The 21,961-nt window shown below is 29.1% G+C and overlaps 2 protein-coding genes across 4 annotated transcripts; one reads left to right on the top strand and one right to left on the bottom strand.

Annotated features, from left to right (window-relative positions):
- Positions 1-102: 102 nt before the first annotated feature.
- Positions 103-4,222, top strand: LOC136986342 (E3 ubiquitin-protein ligase PPP1R11). Its single transcript, XM_067283845.1, has 3 exons — positions 103-306; positions 3,407-3,515; positions 3,757-4,222. The coding sequence occupies exons 1-3, from the start codon at positions 229-231 to the stop codon at positions 3,975-3,977; spliced, it is 408 nt and encodes a 135-aa protein (XP_067139946.1). The 5' UTR covers positions 103-228; the 3' UTR covers positions 3,978-4,222.
- Positions 4,223-13,119: 8,897 nt separating this feature from the next.
- LOC136986242 (cilia- and flagella-associated protein 157-like) lies at positions 13,120-20,849 on the bottom strand. Of its 3 annotated transcripts, none has more exons than XM_067283736.1 (9): positions 20,529-20,849; positions 20,174-20,445; positions 18,728-18,881; positions 17,963-18,224; positions 17,575-17,691; positions 16,287-16,451; positions 16,058-16,218; positions 13,561-13,657; positions 13,120-13,490 (listed from the first exon to the last, which is right to left on the bottom strand). In XM_067283736.1, exons 1-9 carry the CDS (start codon positions 20,645-20,647, stop codon positions 13,362-13,364), a joined length of 1,476 nt encoding a protein of 491 aa, XP_067139837.1. In that variant the 5' UTR covers positions 20,648-20,849; the 3' UTR covers positions 13,120-13,361. The 3 variants fall into 3 exon arrangements, with proteins under 3 accessions (XP_067139837.1, XP_067139838.1, XP_067139839.1); XM_067283737.1 differs by having other exon boundaries at positions 18,059-18,224; XM_067283738.1 differs by lacking the exons at positions 13,120-13,490; positions 13,561-13,657 and adding an exon at positions 15,081-15,187.
- Positions 20,850-21,961: the final 1,112 nt, after the last annotated feature.

The raw sequence follows: 21,961 nt of genomic DNA, 5'->3' as shown, positions 1-21,961 counted from the left end.
GTTTCTTCTAATTGAATACATATTAATATCACAATTTAAAAGTAAATTAATAATAAAATATTACCGAATTTAATCTTTTTCATAATTATTTCGGCACATGTATAGGCGGAGGTACTCGTTTCAAAATGGCGTTTATTTTGTATTTGACGTTCGGGTCGTCGGCTTAATTTGTTTTTTTTCTTTATGGTAAGTTTATATGTTGGTTAAAGGTAAATATATATATTAAATATGATGACCGAACAGCCACTAGTTACACCGGAAGTTTCGGCGACATCCACTACCGAGGAGAGAGACGACGTCTCGCAGGTAAGTTCACTTATAATTTATCGCGTAAAATCTTATTTATCTTTATTTCTAATACTCGAGAAGCCATTTTACGTAAGAAATGCGCCTTGAAAAGTGATGGTAAATGTAGTATAAGGTTATAAAATGGGAACGGCGATATTGGCGCTTATTGCGCCACCTGCTGGATTAATGCAAAGATGATGCAGATGGAGCAGCTTCCTGCATCCGAGAAGAGCATCTTTATCGATGATGGCTGTTTCAATCGATTTAAACAATTATTAAGCTAATTAATCATGAAAACGAAAATTAAATTGAATAAAAAAAGAAAATAGATTTCGTTTATATCTAAGAAGTAGATTTAATTGATTATTATGTGGATGGGTATGAAATTCTATAGTTAAAATCCATTTCTGTATCACTTATGTGACCTACAAAGTAAAAACAACTTTTCATTATTTTGTGGGTCAAATTCCTATTCTGCAGAACTCCTGACATGTATTCGAAACTTGCATTATCATTCTGATTTTAGAAGAGGTTTTTATCATTGGTTGCATTCAGCAGAGTCAACAGTTGGGCAAGATTCTAGGTCCGAATGAGGAGGTTGGGACTTTAACAGAGCTGTAGAGGGTGTTTGGCAGAAAAATACTCAACAGCTCTGGAACTGTTGAGTCTGCTGAATGTAACCATTGTTTTCCCTCGATGGTTTATTAAAGTAGCTGATTTTTTGGATAATTTTGCAGCCATGCATAGTTTTGCTGTCGTTTCGTGTACAAAAATATACACAAAATTAGCTACTTTAATAAACCATGGAAGCTTTAAGTGTATGAAGTGGAAGCATTGTTATTTTTATTAAAACCAGGTGACCTTTTAAATTCTGTGTAATGTATAAATAACTTCAATGAAACTGATCTGGTTAATGAATTATTTATATTAGATTAGTAAAAACAAAGATGGATTTCTGAAATGGGAATATATCAATAATTAAAAAATGCTTAAATTGAACTGCCATTTTACTATAATGCAAACACAGAGTGACTTTAATGTTAATAAAATTAAAATTGTCTAAGTTTTTTTTTCAAGGTTAAATGCAATGTTTTAATTCTCTATTCACAATATATAAAATAAACTAGCTGTTACCCGTGACTTTGCCCATGAGGATTTTGCAAGAAATGCCATTTATATTCAGTATTTCAACAACCATAGTAATTGTTATACAACACAGTACTGCTGAGAATCAAATAAACTGTTTTCAATTTGATCAATTTTCTGGAACGTTTACAATCATTCTATAATCGAACCAATATGCAATAACAAATTTGAATTTAAAACAGTTTGAACATTTGGTTAAAAAATCAAAATATATAAAAATTTTTATAACAATGTCTGAAATGTTATCAATTTAATACACCTAAGTACACAATGAAGACTAAATGTAATTGAAAACAAAAAATTGCATCTAAAATAGTACAATAGAAGCCGTTCTTCAGATTAATGCTTTCCCTCTCTCCCCATGGATGAATTTCGAAAAATCCCTTCTTAGTGTGCACTTTTATGACGTACCCAAACTGTGTACCAAATTTCATCTCTTTAGGTTTAGCGATTTGCTCTCAGTGATGATGAATCAGTCAGTCAGGATAAGTAATTTTATATATTTAAATAAGGAACATTTTGATATAAGGTTTCTAAAATTTTAAATTTAATAAGGAATGGCTTCAATAAAATTTGATTTGTATAGTCATGGATATTAATGGGTTGGCAGTATGCTTCTGTACAGTTATTTTTATACTAGCTACATATGCTTGGCTTTGCTTGGGGTTTTGAGGGGGTGTGGGATTGGTAAGGTTGAGTTGGGAGAGAATGAAAAAACAATGATCTTAGTAACTAAAATGTACATTAAATGATCTGAATATTTACAATAATGAAACTACAAAACACAAAAAGATTGCTCGGGCTAAATTTAACAGAGGGGTGGGACCCGACACATTTGTCCCATTGACTTAACATTGCACATTTTCCACTTCATCACACTTGAATCATTGCACCTTTCTCAAATCTCTTCGGAGGCATCATTTACGGAATAAGAGCTTTAACTTGATACCTGAATCATATTTTTAGCCTCAGTCAAATGGCTGGGGCTAAAAATAAAACTCAAAACTAAGTTGGACAAATTGAAACAATATCTATATATTAATATTAGTTGAAATATTGTAAGTTTTTTATAATTCTGAAAAGTGATTTAAGTTGAATTTCCTAAAATGTCTTCTTGTAGCAAAATTAAAAATTCTCTATGACGTAAGTGAAATATGATTTTTATAGAAAAAGTTTGAATTATTTTCTCATTTCATTTCTGAGGACTTTTTATGTGTTTGGCTGTTGAAAAAAAATGAAAAGAAGGATGTAAAAGTAGCAAAGGCATTGGCTTGCTTGACTTGCATTTGATTCAGGATTGGATCTTCAAGACATTTTCACAAGTACCGGTAGTTTGATCTTTTAATTGCTACCTAGTTATCTCATTATGGGCTTGACCAGATTCTTAATAGGCATGGGAAAAAAATCTTAACTTGCAGGCTCTAAGATAATGAGCAAGTATCCTTTTATTTACTTCAATTAGTAAGGATTCTCTTTTCATTAAATAATATTTCAAATATTGCAGTTAATCCTGTTAGAATTTAACTTGATTCAGTATGATGTATGTAATAAATCTCAGAGTAATTATTCTGCTGCATAAAGATGGCTCCATTCATTCAGTATTTGTTGATTACTGAATAATTGGCTTTCACCAAAGTATAGAGCATGTATATACATATGATTATTTGCCGAGCATTAGTTCGTTACGGGAATTACAAATGTTTGTTCAAGATTTGGCCCCTTTGGTTCGGCACAGCATACCGACAAGGAGTGGGAAATGGTGAATACTGAATATTCGTCCAGCAAATTCACAAGTAAATCATCCACACTACTCAGAATTGACTTAGTGTTTGCTCAGCATTCTGAAAATATCAAATGTTTGGAGTCACCTTAAAGTATATTAATTATTGGAATTAAATATAATTTGAAACATCATAGATCTTTATATTAGAAAAATTATTATAGAATAAATTAATTAATTTTTTCTTTTTAGAATTTACAAGTTCTTAGATTAAAACTAAAAAAACCCTCGACTCAGAAGAAAGTAAAATGGTCGGAAGAAACTGTAGATAATGAAAATCTGAACAAGAAAAAATCCAAATGTAAATATAAATATTGTATTTCATGATCAGATGAAAAGTTTATTTTGTAAGAAATAGATCTGGTGATACTGTAAACTGGCCCGGCTTGTTACCGCCTCGCAAAAACACAAATCTTGACCATTCGTTGATCAAGATTTACAGATTCTAGTCGGGTCTCATACTTACAAGCTAACTTTTCATACGATCAACCTAAATACACTTAAACTAAAACCATTTTTATTAAAAACAAAATATATTATAGGTTGCTGTATATATGTGAAACCACTCGAATTTGCAGAAAGTTCTTCCGACACGGACGATGAATGTGATCGCTGCAGGGGGCATGTAGAGATAAAACGCAAAGGCGAACCCAAGAAAGAATTGCCTTCCGATGATCCAAACTCTGATAAGAGCGAAGACAACAGTATGGACGGAAAAGATGACTTTGCCAATAATATACCAGTACAAAATGGAAAAATTTAAATATATTTATTTTAAAGGATATAACGTTTTTGTAATAATGCACATTGATTTATAGATAACTTAGAAAACATTTTAATTGTTGGATAATAAATGAGCATGACATTGTTTTGTTAAAATTATTTATTTTTGTTTTTTAATATATCTGTATTTGATTGTATATAATAACTGTTTCTTTATAAGTTAGATGATAAAGTTGGCACACAATTGTAATCAGAATGCAGTAAATTAAATATATTTACAGAATAGTTGCACAGCTCTATTTTGGAACAGTTTACACTTGACATTTATTAAAATATAATTGTCACAATTTTATTATAGGAGTAGTAAAAGTTAAAACTATCTTTTTAAAAATCTCATTTACTTACTTTTATTTTTTTAATTAATGTTCATCAGTCTCTACATGATTTCTCAATAGTGTATGATGAATCCTAGCAAGAGCCACTTTTAGTGTTCAGATAATTAATAATAGTGGAGTAAGAAGTGTAATTAATTTACAAGGTTGTTATTTATGTAAATTCAAAATATGATAATTTCAAAGTGCTTATCAAGAAGATATGTATACGAGAGAACAAAATAACATTTTTCATTTTCATACCTCTGCTTTCTTAAGACATTCATATTATTATTATTATTATTTCCTTAATTAAACATTTAATTAAATTGTGAGTTATACAGTGATGTATTTCATGTTTTCATCGGAAATGCTCGCACACAGCCTCCATATTCATGGTAATTAAGTGTGAATATTTCCCATAAAAACATGAAATTCTGCACAGATCTTGAAATCTTGCCGAAATACCTCCAGATGATTTCTACATATGTCTAAACATTTACAATTAACAGAAGAAATATTTAAATGATTTTATTATTATTTACTGTAAAACATTTTAAACCTATGTTTTTAAATTTAATATGTGAAAATTTGATTACACAGTTAAGAACAAGATGTTCACCAGGATATTCATCAGATACAAGACAAACAAATGAATCACAAGCTGTCCTACTTCTATTGCATGCCTTATCATTCAAGATGAATGCAGTAGTAGATACTAAAGTTTAATACAGAACTCTATATTTATGGGAGTTACGCTCTGCAAAATTGTCATAAATACAGAAAAGAAAAATACATAGAAAAAATATAACCATATGTTTGTATGAATAAATTTTTCATTCACTTTATTTCAAAGAAAAGGTTTAATTATTATAGCTTACAAATATTTTATTTATTTGTTTTTATACAAAGAAATAAAATAAACAAATAAAAATGTAATTTTTCTCTTGTTTTTGAAGTTAAGCATATAAATTCCTTAATTTCTCTCCAAAATCTTTGAGAAAAGGAATATTTTAAATAATATAAAGTTTTGAAACTATCCTTCAGAATGAATTTAAACTTAGTTGACCTTGACTAGTACTTGCACTAAAATGATGAAATACACTTTGTTTTTTTGAATCACTCAAAATCAAAAGACAAATTCTTCTGTGACATCTTCATTTCCATTGTTTTGATGGTTGGATTTCTGATGATCTCGGATTTTTGCTCAGGATTATGAAGATAGTCCTGTATTCCAATCTCTGTATGTTCTTAATGTATGGGTAATTTACTAAAGGTGACAAAGCAAGCAACTATCACTACTGTTTCTTCTCCCCACAAATGATCTAATACTTTTTTTTTTGTCTCTGAGGGATCCCTTTTTTATTATATTCTTTTTGTTTTCATGGTATTGCTGATTTTTAAGAATGAAAAGAATAATTAATTGCTATCTGCTTCTAAAACATAATACTTGCATTCATAATGCACACTAGTTAATGTATGCCAAAGTAACTGAAAGAAACTGCAAGATAGCATGCACTAGCATGATTTAACAGTCAATAATACAAATAACAGAAGTTTAAGATAAATGTATTAAAAATGATTTAATTATCTCTTTATTCATTATTTTTATTAATTCTTTTGTGAATAAGCAAATTTTAGCTTTGTAAAGATGAAAAGATGTTACAAATACTGAATGAAGCTCCATATTCATGCAATTTTGTACAATTACACTCAAATCTGTTTTTGTGCAGTCTATTTTTGTGCGATTTGTTTTGTGTGATTTTTTATGTGTGGTATATGAATTTCAATCAAATTGGTATACTGCACAAAAATAATTGCACAAAACACATTGCACGTATAAAAAAAATCGCACAAAAACAGGTTTGAGTGTATACGATAAATTGTGTGTCTGCCATCAAAATATATAGATCTAAATACATTAATATGTAATAAAAAAAAATAGTCTAACAGATTTTGTTAATACAGTCAAACCTGTTTTTGTGTGGGGGATAGGGACACATAAAAGAAAATGCATTAAAAAAAATCGCGCAAAACTTCACGAGTGGCTATAAAAAATAGTTTTCGCAACACAATTAAAAAAATATTTTTTTTATGCGGTGAATAGGGACCGCATAAAAAAAGTCTCACGTAGAAAATAACTCGAAACCGTACGAAATAACTAGGAATTGCTTTTTTAACTCCTTGGGCCTTTTTCTGCAACACCTAATGGGGAAAAAATCCTCTAAGAATTTTAATTTTTATATTAATTAATTATTTCCACTTAAATAGGAATCTAACATTAAAAAGTTAAAAATAATTGTTAAATAATGATTTTATTTGATAAATATAGCTGCTGGAAGTGTTATTTCATTTAACAAGGCGTGAAATTTCACACCTGCAGTCTAAAGCTGGAGGGGAGCTAACTTACAGCATCTGTTCAAATATAACATAATATTTATGGTTTTTATGCTATTAAAATAAGAGGGGACCGAAATAAAGGTATGAGAAAAAAATTTTTCTGAATAAAAAATGAAAAAAACCTGCTGATGTCATAGAAAACAACCAATAGAGTTTTACAATTTTACAGGAGTCAATTATGTTCCAATTTGATTGAAATTTTCATATACAGCACAAAACAAATCGCACAGAAAAAGACCGCACAAAAACAGGTTTGACTGTAATGGAAATATTTTTTCTTCATGTCCACTTAAATACTATTCTGTTCCAAATATTTGAAAAAATTCTAAAATTGAATTTACACATCTTCAAAGTTTTATATACCTTCACCTTCATACTGTGATGACAGCTAATTATTGGCATTGACAGTGATTGAATAATATATTATCTTGAGTAAATTGTCGGGTGCCATTTTTTCCTGAAGTGTACTGTCTATCCATTCATAAATTTTGTTGAGTTTCATTTGAATCGTCCCAACATCAATCATGTGCACAACTAGAATTATTACTTCATGACCAACTCTTTTGACTTTACAACTGGACCCTTTGTTACAAAAATAATTAACGACAGCATTGTCGTGCAACCAGAAAATCCTGCCTTTCTTTTCTCTTCCTCAGGGTAAATGGGAAAGAAGAGGAAAATGTCAGAAGAATTTCTTGGTTTCACAGTTTCTAGCAGTGAACAGGAAAAGCTTCAGAGCAATTGTTAATGCTAGCAACCAACATATAGTTTGAGCCAACTCGATTGTTGACGTCACAAAGGATATAGCAGAAGAAGAGCATTATATTTGAAAGTCAAATATATCAACTTAAATATTTATAAATATATTTCATCTAGTAATTATAGAGCTTTAATGTAATCATTTTAATTACCAAAAATGTTTAAAAAATAATCAGCTAATTTATAATAAAATATTTTAATGAAAAAAAAGTGATTCATAAATCAAATGAATTAGACAAAGTTCAAATCTCAGTCTTTATTGCCTCATTTAGATAATAAATAACATTTTATTAAATAACTTCTTATTGATGTAACAAATTATTTATTGATGAAACAGTTCTATTCAATAGCATAATAATATGATAGCCAAAAATAGAATTATTAGAATTATTTCTGAAGATCAAAAAAATATGGCAGAAGTGGTAAAGCCATTATCCTACCACCTGGATGAACTTAGATTCAAATCTGAGTTGAAACTCGTGAATTTTTTGTGGGTAGTCGGGTCCTGTTCTTCGCCATCTAGTTGTCCCCTTGTGGGCTTTGCCAAACTCATAATGAACTCTTGCCCACAGAATGAAAAGAGTAAGAAAAAATTTTCTTGCAAAATCAACACAAACTTTTTATTAAGATTAAGATTATTTAATAAACTAAATGTATAAATAAATAAAATACATCACTGTAGATTTCTTTCCCATTTTTAATAAGGTAATTCCCTTTATAATGTTAACTATAATGACATAATTAATTTACAAAAGAAAATATTTCATTAATAAATTGTTTTAACAATAAATTCCTTTTGGCATAAACTCTATACATATTTATGTTTCTGTTTTGGTTTTAAATAGCTATCATTGACACATTGTATTTTTATATACAGTGTGTCCAAAAAGTTATGCAGTGAGAAATCTGTAACGACATTAAAGTCGCGTATCTCATGTTTCCACTTTGCAGTGTTACTGCTTTCTCATAGATGTTCTGGTTTTTATAGGACTGCTGATTGCATAATCTTGTGGAATCTGGTCTGCTAGGTCTGCAAATCTCATTCCTCCAGATTTTGGGATATCTGGGGGATATTTTCAGTATTTGCTATAGGAGAAACTGCAATATTGTATGTAACTTTATGTAAATCTTTTCTACACAGTAACTTTTTGGACACACTGTACATATGCTTTCCTATACACTCCTGGTCAAGTAAAATGATGATCAAGAAAACCATGATAAACTATAGATATTGAAACAATGGAAGTTTCCTTCATGTTGTTGCATTTTGCTTGGCCAGCGGTGTATATTATATCTACAATAATTAATCTAACTCCGAAGATATTATTATATTCAAGTAAATATGTTAAATTTTAACTTATTTTGCTACATCAACAATTTGTAATTGCATTAAATTTGTTTAAACAAGAATATACAGGAAACCTCTTAAAATTCTCTACCTTGCATTTTATTTAAAATGATTAGATAATTTAAACAAAAATTCTTTAGGAGAAGGCTATAAATTATAAATATCAATTCTTCAAATATCTTAAAAGTAATTTGTGTTTAAATATACAAAAATAAATAAGGAAGCTTTATTGAAAGATATAAATACAGCTATTAACATGATCTGCTTAACAATGGACTACATACAAAATGTAAGTTTCATAAGACTGTAATGGAGCTGATATATTTTTTAAGTGCCTCTACCTTTTCTATGTTCAGATACATACTTATCATTGTGTTAAGCTAGGTTCACATTGGCATATGAACCACTATGAAATGGATACAAACTATCAGTTTATCCCCTTCTGGCAAGCATTTGCCCAATTCATTAGTTGACAATACAGTAGAGAGTCATTAATCGAAACGCCGGTAATCGGAACGATTTTCAGTCGGACTGTGTCATGCTGAATCAAACGTTTTTGATACTAGATTTACTTCTAAAGTATAATTTTCATGTTTTTATATTCTTCAATATATTTATTTTGTTTGTACAAAATAAAGAAATAATTTTTAACAATACAATAGCCTCGATTATTATTATAAAAATTTTCGTTAGGCTTAAAATCGACAAAAATTCAACGCGAAGCGACACGCAATGGAGAAAAATTTGTACATCGGACAGGTTAATGTATTTTTTCGTACATAATGGGTAATCGGAACAAATGACTAATCAGAACAACCCCAGTCCCCAATTGATTCCGATTTTCGACTCTCTACTGTATCTCAATTTTTGCTGAATTTCAGTTTGCTCACCAATCAACATTTTCACTAATGTTTCAAAATCTTTTTAACTAATCATGTCCTTAGTTTGTGTCATGTAGTACAATATGGACAATATTTCATTTCAGTTAGTGTTATTTTTATTCATTTGTAGTGGTTCATATGACAAAGTAAACCAAGCTTCACAACTGTATTAAATAGCCTACATGAGTAGTAGACTATATCATACTGTATAAGGTTTGTCTATGTACACCTCTGTATTTGTGTAACAATGTATTTCTTGGAATGTATCACATTGATCAGCAGTGCATACCTGTATATTCATGTTTTTAATTTTATATGGGATTTCCATATGGGAATCATTCATTATGTGATATGGAAGTTTAATTCTCATGCTGTTTTTTATTCATATTGCACTAGTAGATACAGCATGCTCTGCTATGCTACTGACATCCTTCTTGTAAGGGACTTGCCTCATAACAACTGAAAAGGAAATGGTCTAATATTTCATCTATTTGAGATGAAATAAAGGAGGAAAAATTGATAATTCTTCCTTATTAACATTATTAACTTTCATAATTTTGAAATAGCTTGATATGGCTTTTTAAAATCATTTCCATTATTATGTTTGCGATGAAGCATTTCTTCTATGGCAAATAGCTCAAACAGATGGAAATGAAACTGCTGACAAATGTAACAATGCTGTTCAAAGACAAATTATGCCATTTCTTAGCAAATGTATTTTGGGCACTTCATAACTCACAAACTTTCTAGTTTTTGACTGTGTCCAGGAGACTATCAGGACCACTACAACTACAAAATATCAAAGATTCAGCCAAATTCCACCAAGACCCATTTCCCGTAAGATTTCTATAGGGTTCTTTTAAGCTGTTTAAAATATAAAAATATATTTCTTGCAAGTACAGTAGAGCGTCGAAAAGTGGAACCAATTGGGGACTGGGGTCCTTCCAGTTAATGATTTGTTCCAGTTTCCGACTTTGTACGAAAAAATACATTAACCTGTTCGATGTTCAAATTTTTCTCTCGTTGCGTGTCGCTTCCTGTTGAATTTTCATCGATTTTAAGCCTAACGAAAATTTTTATAATAATCATCGAGGCTATCGTATCGTTAAAAATTATTTCTGCATTTTGTACAAACAAAATAAATATATTAAAGAATATAAAAAACATGAAAATTATACTTTAGAAGTAAATTTAGTATCAAAAACATTCGATTCAGCACGACACAGTCCGACTGAAAATCGTTCCACTTACCGACGTTCCACTTATCGACGCTCTACTGTACTTTCAATAAAATTATAGCATCATCATCAGTGATTAGATAAGCTAATAGAATAAGAATATAAAGTGTTTTTACTTTAAATTAGCACATTCAAGTTTTCATGTTTAAACTTGTAATTATACAAAACAAAATATAGTGATTTATGTTATTAATATTTGCAGAAATATTTTAATTTATTGTATTTTTATTAGTTTATTATATTATTGCAATTCTTTAATTTCTTCATTGTATTTTTTTGAATAACATAATTACATATGAAATTTATGTCAAAGTTTAAAGGGATTTTTTTATGCATGTACAGTACAGTCAGTGTCATAACTAGGGTGGGGCCAGCAGTGCCCAGGCACAGGGCGTAGACCCTGGGGGGCACAGAAATGACCTGGACCAAGTTTTGGGTCATAGTTTTGGGGCGTAGTTACAGATGCTCACACTGGGTGCGTAAAAGGCTAGTTACAGCACTGAGTACAGTACATAGTCAATGTACATATTAATTGAAAACTTGTGTAATCAATTGTCTTCAATTCTTCCAAAGCATTGAACATCCCTTATTAAAAAGATTTAAATAAGGGAAGAAATCCAATACCCTAGAAGAGTCAAGGATAACTGATTACAATGTTTGTCAATTTGTATATACTGTATATTATCTCCCAAATAAATATTTGCCCTGAGTCCAGACATATTTACAATACTTGCACATATACATAATTAAAAACTTTTACATATAACATTTCTAGCTAATTTAATAGTTTTTTAGTATGCCTAATACTCTGATGTACATAAATACAATTAGGGTTTCACAAATGGGATCCTGGTTGTTTTTTAACCCGCGAAATTTTTCTTATCCCAGGAAATCCCGCAAATTTCTTAAAAATTCACTTTTTTCTTGTTTTATGTTAAGGTTGAGGAAATTTTACAAATAAAAAGTATAAACTCATAAACTCATAAACTGTCAGAATACATTTGTATTTATTAATTTTAAACCTACTTATTATTTTTTTAAATTTTTGCTTGTTACAAACGTTCAAATGGTCAATAATCAATACATAGCTCATTTGTGGAAGGATTCTCAAAATTCTTTACCAGTAATATCTGGAATAATTGTGTTTTATGCTGTCTTAATTTTAAACATGCCCAGTAGCTTCAATAACTGCATAATGCCAAGTTGTGCAAATTAGGCAAGGATACAAACAAGTATGAAGTTTTTCTTCATAACCTGTTTATTAAAGACAAACAAACTGCCAAATTATTGAGCTGTGATGTTTCTATTAAAACAGTCAAGCTGGACAAATCAAGAATACTAGAGAACAAAAGAAGTACTACAATCTCGAAAATGAACTAGAAATCTTTCAGGATACAGGTGAAAAGCACATAATATTTGTCTTCTCTTAAATGCATTAAACACGATTCCAATCACATCAATTGAATTGGAAAAGGCATTCTCGGTAGCAAGACTTTTCATTACTAAAATAAGAATTAGATTGAGTGATCGGAGTATTGAACATCTTTGCTTTTTAAAATCTTATAAAAATTTACAATATTTTGTATTATATTTTATTTAAAAAACAAAAATTACCTTCTAAGTTAGAAGTTTGATCTAAGTTCATTTTTTTTTAAATTTTCAACTCAATTCAAAGGCATTTTTGTGTTGTTGTATGCAGTTTGCAGCAAACTTTAATAAATTTTTTCTATTTGTAAAAATTTCTATGTAATTCAAAGGTAATTTTTAATATATATCTTATACAGCATTATTAATATGATTTTGGAGGTTGCAGAATGTATTAAATTACTTTAAAAAACGAAAAATAATTATGTCATTTGATTTCATGATATTTTGTATATCTTAAATATAATTAATTTTGTCCCGGGATCCCGGGAAACAGTTCACTTTTATCCCAGAATCCCAGGACAAGCAAAAGAATGGGAAATGAGAAACCCTAAATACAATCCTAGTTGTTGTTCCTATATATAAAATGTCTATTTACCTCAAATGCAGAAACATGTCTTGAGGTAAATACTCATTTAGGAGACAATATAAACATTAATTATCCTTAGCAAATACATGAAATTTTAAGTTGTTTTGTTTCTGTAAAGTTGTAAATGCAAGACAATTTTACAACATTTAATAGTAAATATGTCATTTGGCATGTGTCATTATTCTTTTTTCTTAACTACAGCTAAATGTTATAACACTGATAATTGATATAAAGCCATAATTTTTTTTATAATTAAAGATATTTTAACAATTTCATCAATTAAAGTTATCTATAAATGTTTCATCCTGTTCAATAATTAAAAACATTTATAGCACTTTTAACAATGCATTTTATCACAGAATATTGTTAAATAATTTAACAGAATAATTAAAAATAAATACTCAAATAAAGTACTATTCTTTTTCTTCAGATAATTTCTTGACTAAATTCTCATATGCAGTAAGAAGACTTACACTGCTCAGTATTGCTTTCTCTCGTAATTGAAGCTCGTCGAATTTTCTTTGCGAAAGAGTTAAGTCATTCTGAAATTATATATAAAAGGAATTTCATTACACTTATGATGATTTATTGTTACTTAATGATTTTATTTACCTCTTTGTCTTGTTTGAATTTACTTTTTTCAACTTTTGGAATAATTCCCAAATTGCCTAATTTATATTTTGGTGGAATGTCTTTCTCTTCAAACCACCTGCAAAATAGTTTAAATGAATTATGCTTAATGGGCATATGATTTTTACTTTTAAATTGGAACATCATGTGACAAAACATTGAACTAATAGTCAGTATTCATTTGCAATAGTTTGAAAGGCCAAGTGTAAATGTCTTCAAAAAATATCTTGAAAAACTAACAAAAGTGAGTTTTTTAAAATATTTATATATTCATGTAGAAATTCTTCTAGAGCCAATGTAAAAATACTGTGATGTTCGTCACAAGAGGTACTTAATTCTGCGAGTGAAATGGTACAAAACAAAACTTAATATTATTCACAGCACAAAGTAGTTTAATTCTCTCCAAACAGGTTCTTTACATTGGATCCCAACTTTACGAATTTTATATACATAGGCATTAAGTACTTGTCCTGAAAATAGTTAATTCGCATATGTGCGACAGTCAGATGAGGATCGTATTAACTTATACTAACTTATAACTATCTTAAAACTAAGAAAATGGAAAAATAGAAGAAATAAGGAAGGTTAAGGAAAGGAATAGAAATACCCAGGGTTTTCGTAGTGACGTGCTCTTGGGTAGGACACAACTTCAGATCTCCCTCTTATTTGTGACCCTGTTCTTGTCACAGACCTTTCGTCTCTTTTTTTTTTTTTTTTTTTGACTTCATCATCTTTTCTCAATGATCCCTCAGCAATTCACAGTCTTTGATCATCCTTCTCGCGTTCTGGAGCACTTCCTTTTTGCTGCCTACCTCTTCGGGATTCTCACCCAGAATGCTTCTTTTTCTGTCCGTTTGGCCCCAGAGCCCCACTCCCTCTTTTGTTCTTAATTTCGCGGAAAAGATTATCCTACCCAAGGGCAAAAGGGTTAGACAAGAAAGTTCTAGAAAGAATTCAGAATGAAGAAACAGGAAGGAAAGCTAGGATTAATTCAAAATAAAGTATACAAAATATACATGATCATGGCTGATGGCCACAATACTGATATGCAAGAGCAACTGCTTCTTGGTATATATTGTATTTGTATGTGTTAATAACATGCAGATTATAATGTGTAGCCTACATTAATAATAAAAGGAGCAATATGTTATAGCAAAAATTTCTGGGTGCACTACTGGTGTTGTTGAACTTACAACAACCTGTTTATGTTGTAAGATTTGATTTGCATATCAAGTTTTAATTAAATTGGATGATTGGATAGATGGGATATGGCAATGAGTACATGGGTGATATGTCAAAGAAGAATCTATGAGATCTATGGGAAACTGGCTTCTATTTAGGAGTTACACACATGAAGAAAACCCAGCTAGCCTGATGGTCAGGTGCAAATCTGCCACCAATTAACAGTGTTCAGGGTGTTATCCACTGGTTGGAATAAGTTTTAATTGTAATTTTATAATAAAAATTTAGATTACCCAATACCAGTCCTATTGGCACTTCTGGAAATTTTTCAACTTTCAGATAGTCTCATCTGCTCCTGTTGTTTTTTTGTTTCAGATGAGTCGTCATAAACACTGGAATCAAAAGTCTATGAAAAAAGCTGTTGACACTGTAAAGTACATAGAAATGAGGTACAAACTAGCAGAAAAACCCATTAATAGGTCTTGTCCTATTCTCAAAGACTATATCAAAAAGTCAGAGAAAACTGTAGAGCAGCACATAGAAAACAACTTAGAAAATTAGGGGCCTTATTCTGATCATTGTATCTCATCTTTGATGCAATGTCTATGTCATAATCTGGTCACTCATTTGCTAAACATTTGTTTACATCTTGAGAGATCATCATCTCTTCCCAAACATGATTCTGAATGACTTTTTCTCTCAAAGATTATCTTGTCTTCCAGAGACAAACAAATAGTTGTCTTTTGATCAGTCTTTTCAATTTTTTTATATCCAACATGGATGACAGGATGCTACTTATGCTAAATAATTGTATTAGAGAATTCTCTATCTCAGGAAAGAATATTTGAGATAGAGATTGTGAACTTTTTAAATGACTACTTTATATTTCACTTAGGAATACCACTAACTCCATCTTTTTATAATGATTCTACAGCATCAATTACTGCATCATTGAATATGCTGTTAATCTTATCTGTTATTTCCAGCCATATATCTGTATAAGTATTTTTTGAGATATTGCCATCTAATTTGTTTAACTAAATATGCACGTTTTTCTAACTAACTTAAATTAATAAAATTTCTATTTGTTAAGAGACAACATTATCCAAAACATTTTGACATTACAATCCATAAAAATGTTATGGAACAAACAGTCATTTGCTTTCTAAAATCAGCCTACTACTCTTGTTATATAATACAAGTTTAATTTCAGAAAGAAATTTAGTAAATTTACTATTTTATAAATATGGTTTATTATTATTTATAAGGAATTGTATTTTATAAAATAATTACTTACTTTTGTATTTCTTCAGCTGGTACACCATGTGAATGTAAAACATCAAAATAATAATCATTATAAAATTCATGAGAACTTTCAAGCAGTGTATTTAAGCTATGTAATAAATCATATCTCTTTTGGATAAGTAGTTCTTTTTCTTCCTCATTTTTTGGAGTGTGCTAAAAATTAAACATAAAATAAATAAATAATTATTATTAATAAATAAAACTTTATAAAGCAATATTACCATAGTTGCTTCTTTAATTGCTTTTGCAGCTTTTAATATAATAATAATTAGCTTAACATTAGCTTCTTCTTGCATTTTAATTTCATTTTTGTAGAATTCCAATTGCTTATTTATATCAGTTATATTGGTAGACATGGATGTAACATTTACAGTTAATTCTTTAATCTGTAAATAGTTAATACTAAATAAGAATATACAAATATACAAGCAGAACAGATGTGAAGCAGAGAGCAAGTATCATTTGCTTTCTGCTCCATGATGCTATCTATCTTAGCAAAACAGTGGAAGATTTCCCACCACACTTAGCTTAGAACTATGTGGTGTTTCCAGATTACAGATCATGAAACACAGTACTGAATGCATGTATGTTTTGCTACTTGGCATTTGTGTATTGGTTAGTATAAGATCTATCTCATTATTTGTCGGACCTTGTAGAATAAATTAATAATTAGATGTTTATTTTCTGAAAAAGCTTTTTTACTTTTTCTTAAATTATCCTTTAATTTATAATCTATATTTCAAAACTGGAGTCATCTATAATTAAAGAAAAATTAACAAAAAATATATTTCATTATAACTTATGACTGAAATTTTGATATGAATAGGAAAGGCATTCAAAAAGTTCCCAGAAAATGTAAATAAAAAGACAGCAAATTGATTTTAGCACTTTATTTTTCAACATATGCTTCATTTAAGTTAAAACATTTTTCCATGTTTCGGTGCCCTTCTGGTAAAAATCAGTTCATTTTGATTCTAGCCACTGAACTACAAAATGCTTCACTTGATCTATCAACTACCAATGAACATCTTTAATGTCTCTTTTTAAATTTGCTAATAAGAAAAGTGTAACAGGGCTAGATCTACCCTATAGGAAGGGTTGGCAAAATCATTCATTGGCATTCATGAAATACTGCTCTGATAGATCATGCAGAATGAGCTGATGCATTATTGTGATGGAACAAGAACATGTTAATGAATTTTTAACTTATAAGTATCTTGCGACACTGTTGTGAATACCTGATAAAACAAGTCTCAAAAAGTTTACGCTTGCATAAATTAATTATAAATACCTATATAGCTTTCTGTTTACAAAGAATATAACCAATTCCTGGAAACTTTTTGAATGCCCCTTGTAAAATCCCTAAACAAGTAACATTGTAAACAATAGATTTTATTTTAGTTTACTATTTATTAATTTATTAAGTGAGAGAAATTTAATGCTATGAAATTCTTAATTATAGCAATTATTAAAGTAATTGAATTGAACTGAATAATTAAATACTGAGACCTGCAATTTGGATGCCTCTTCTTGTTTAAGTAATCCCTCATAACATTTTTCTATATTTTTTAATTTTTCCAACAAATCCTTCTGTTGAACACATTTATTCTTCAAAAGTATGACTGCCTGTAATTTTATTTATCATTATTAACAAATTATTCTCACAAATTAATAACTTTTTCATCAGGAAGCAAAATCTAATTATAATGAGGAATTTATTATTATGTAAAAAATAGAATTAAAATTTTTTTCTATAAATTCTAATATAAGATTTAACATGATCAGTTTAATAATCACTTTATCAAATATAAGCTGTTCTTATTTAATGTGCTTATTTATTGGTGCTCATTATTATTACTATTATTATGTGCAAATAGCATTTCATTTTATGCATTACCTTTTGTTGAGCATCAATTTTAGAAGCTAATTTACTTTCTGTAGTTTCAGAAATGCTCAATTTTTGTTTTAATACTGAATTTTTATGTTTTAATACCTCATTTTCTTTTGTAAGTTTCATTGTCATTTCAGTATTATCATATAATTCCTTTTTAAGTTTTTTTATTTGTGAAAATGCTGTTTTAATTGCATATTCAGTCTGTTCATCTGAAAAATAATATTCCTTCTCTGCTTCTTGTTTCTCTTCATATTCTTTCTTAAGTCTAATTGAGCAATAAAGCAGAAATTAAATTTTCAATTTGGTTAATAGAAGAAATAGACACTGAAATGTAATGTTACTTTAAACAGAAATAAAAATATCCACAGTTGTTCAATAAACAAAGCATTTTATTCCACAGTTAAATCCTCATTGTGATTAAGATATTCTATATTTGTGTCTCAGATATAACAAAACTGTATGCCTCATTGAAGTGCTTATATTAAACTGTTGAATTAATCAATGTGCCTTTAATAGTGAATGAAGTTGATGGAATGCTAACATTTTCAATCCAGTTAACAGCTATTTCAGACACACAGTTGAACATAGAGTGCCAGTATCGGTTAGGAAGGAAGTATTTTATTATATTAAACCATTAGTAAATTAATTTAAAATATTCAAATGTTTTGAATTAATGAATTAGTGTTTCAATAAAGCATACAGTTTTGTCAATATAAATAATCTTTGAAACATTACTATCTTAATTAATAAATAAAATATTTGGCACACCTTTTACAGTCTAAAGCATATTGCTGTTGAAGATTTAAGATCCTTTCTTCATAATTCTCAACTTCTTGTTTGTAAGTACTTTTAAATTTTTCATGTTCCTTATACAAATTCTCTTTTTCACTTTCAAATTTTTCTAAACTTGCAAGTTTACCAGCTGAAAACATACAATTTTTTAGTTTATTATTAGAGAAATTTCATAATAATAAACTAAACTTTATGTAAAATTTATATTTGTATCTCAAAATTTTAAAAATTAGATATTAAATAGTAAAACGTATATGATAATTATGCAAAATATATAATATAAAATTACTTAAAATGATAATTTAAACCGTTTATACTATTTTTGAGGACAGATATAACTTGCTATCCTTTATAAATAAATCTTGCAATTTATATTCCTGATGATATTGGTCAAAAGAAATTTAAATTGCAAATATTTTCATTTGATTTCAAAGCAGACTTCTTCAGGCAATCTTTTGAAGGATAAGATACTTAGATATTTTAATTATAATTTAATCTCATTTCATATCAAAATAATTATTATGTTTCATTTCTTACTAATTTTTAACATTTACATTCATTTATAATGTTCCACTTAATGTAATATAAATGAGAATTAACTGTTTGAGAAAACAATTAAGGTACAGGAGCCATTATGCAGGCTATAATAGACTCCTCTATCTTAATTATAATTGTAAGTACTGAATATGTCAAGCCCTGTCCTTCATTATCAGGCCACCCTTGTTGCAAGCCTGGCTGAAGCCATGATGAGTATAATTTTAAAAAATTTGGAAAATGTTTTTCAGATTATGATTTTTCCCTCTATGGGTATTAAGTAACTCAGGATTAATTTTTTTATTACTACTTTCTTTCCATTTTTGACTGTTTCTGGCAGTGGTGCATTATCCTGTCAGCAAATGCCCACAGGATAATGCACCACTAGCCAGAAAAAAAAAAGGGCAATTGCCTGGGGTCCCACCAACAGGAGATCCCAAATCAATCTTTTATAAACTCATTACTTTAGCAAGAGTATGAAAATTTAAATTTAGACCATATCCAGAATCCTAGATTGTTGGTGTGGTGCAGTGATAACTTAACCCTCCACAGGGTCCATTAAAAAACTAATGAGGATATCGAGGGGATTCCCCAAAGAATTCCCATGACGAAAAACATCTGAAGTCAACACAGTACATTGGAGACCCCTAATTCAACTTTTCCCGGGCCCCATGAAGTTATAATGTGCCATGGTTTCTGGTCTGTGGGCAAGATAGCCAAAGGGCGTAAAGAGTCAAAAATGGGGGAAAAAAATGAAAAATAATTGTAATTTGAAATTATTTCTCATTAGAAACATTAATTTTAATATAAAGCTCCAGGAAATATTATTTTCCTCTTGATAATTCAATAACAAAAATAACCAAATTAGATAAACATATAAATATTTACTTAATGTTAGATTTTCCTCCTTTAGATTCTCCAAAGCTTGATTATATCCTTTTTCCAGTGAAATTAATTTATTTTCAGAATTCTTCTTTTCCGTCTCGTGTTCTTTCTGCAATCCGATAATTTTTTCTCGAAGGTGATTCATTTCCACTGTAAAATTTTCAATGGTATGCTTCAAGTAAGCGACGATATCTTCTTTATCCTTAACTTCTTTCTCATACTTTTTCTTGTACTCATTATTAATCTGCTGCAGTTCTTCAACCAATTGCTTTCTCCTGTATTGCAATTATATATAAGCATATATATAAATAAATGACCTAAAAATCTGCTACTACTTATGATGATTAATATACTTAACCTTTCCAGTTTTGATGTCAAATCTTTAATTTGAATTAAATATAACTGCTCCTGTTCTTTTGACTTTGTGGTTGCATTTGAATCCTTCACTAATGACTTTCTTCTTTCTTTTTTCCCCATCTTTTACAATAATAATAATAATAATTTTATTTCTAAATTTTCTAGCTTAAATCATAAATTCTTTATGTACATATCTGTATTTAACATATACATAATCATTTATTATTTTCTTTGATGATAATAATATGTATATTATAAGAATATAATGTATAATCATCTGACGCTAGTTGCGCTACTTGCAAAAGTTGTCGCAACAAGCACCACACTGAATATATATACGAGAGGCAAGGAAACCAATCAGATAATTTGTTTTATATGAAACGGAGCATGTCATTGGTTTGCTTACTTACCTGGCTTTATTGTATTAATTTAAAATATAACAAGTTAATAATAATTATTTAACTAAATTACTAAAATAAATTAATTGATACGGTCTTAAATGTATTCAATAAATTATAAAAGATATAATTATATCTTAAAAATATGTTAGTTTTAGTTATCACCTTTTTAATGACGTTTACTGTAATTAAAAGCGAATCTTCTTTTTAACTTTTTAAAATTAATATGCTAGTTATATTAATACTCCTGTATGACCTAGTTATATTTTTATTATAAAATCACCGACTAGTATGATAGCTCTATATACATTTGACAGCGATGATAAATTTCGAATTTAAAAAAAAAAAAAAAATTATAATTTGAGTAAGTGTTGCCAAGTAAAAATAACATTTTAAATATAAACGCTTGAAAAAGATTCGATTTCTTCAAATAATTTAAAATAATTTTTTTTATATTATACATATATATTTTTAAACGTTTTTGTGTGATTAATTTCGTAAAAATGAGTATAAATAAAGTAAGCTAAATATACGACTGAGATTGACATTACAATACCTAATCTTAGCGGTGGCCGTCGAGCGGCAAAGATGACAGCCTACCTCTGGGGCACCCGGGATCGAATCTGGACGAGTGAAAAACAAAAACCCAGGAATTTTTGGGAAATGTCGGGCTCCATCTCTTATCACCCAGCTGCCTCATTGTGGGTTTGACTGAACCCATAATAGGCTTGCTAAAAAAACGTTCTCTTAATGTCCACCGAGCATAAATACAGTAGTTTTAAAATAAACTCAATTATGGTAGGATATAATGTATCTGTGTCCAGGCAATATGGTTGCCAATTTTCTTAAAGACATTGTACAATGGAGAATATTTATAACAAAGCAGTTCATTAGTAAATATTTGTTGACTGGTTGCAAATATAAAACATTAAATAGGATTTTAAACTTAATATTAAAATCATTACATCCGTTACACCATGCCATAAGTGGTAATAAGGCCCTCTCGATGCCCACAGGATGAAACGAGCCAAAAATA

Source organism: Centruroides vittatus, unplaced genomic scaffold (genome assembly GCF_030686945.1).
Source record: "Centruroides vittatus isolate TY-2023 unplaced genomic scaffold, ASM3068694v2 scaffold_1015, whole genome shotgun sequence".
Lineage (NCBI taxonomy): Eukaryota > Metazoa > Arthropoda > Arachnida > Scorpiones > Buthidae > Centruroides > Centruroides vittatus.
Note: the sequence above shows the minus strand (reverse complement) of the source record. Positions and strands in the feature narration are given on the sequence as shown.

Bases quoted from the DNA above. Each gene is read 5' to 3' on its own strand.
- LOC136986342 (XM_067283845.1), top strand. From the start codon at position 229: ATGATGACCGAACAGCCACTAGTTACACCGGAAGTTTCGGCGACATCC. The intron at 307-3,406 runs GTAAGTTCACTT...TTTTCTTTTTAG, and splicing joins AGAGAGACGACGTCTCGCAG to AATTTACAAGTTCTTAGATT. The intron at 3,516-3,756 runs GTAAATATAAAT...AATATATTATAG, and splicing joins GAACAAGAAAAAATCCAAAT to GTTGCTGTATATATGTGAAA.
- LOC136986242 (XM_067283736.1), bottom strand. From the start codon at position 20,647: ATGGGGAAAAAAGAAAGAAGAAAGTCATTAGTGAAGGATTCAAATGCA. The intron at 13,658-16,057 runs GTAAGTAATTAT...ACTATTTTGCAG, and splicing joins CCAGCTGAAGAAATACAAAA to GTGGTTTGAAGAGAAAGACA. The intron at 13,491-13,560 runs GTAAATAAAATC...ATATAATTTCAG, and splicing joins AATTCAAACAAGACAAAGAG to AATGACTTAACTCTTTCGCA.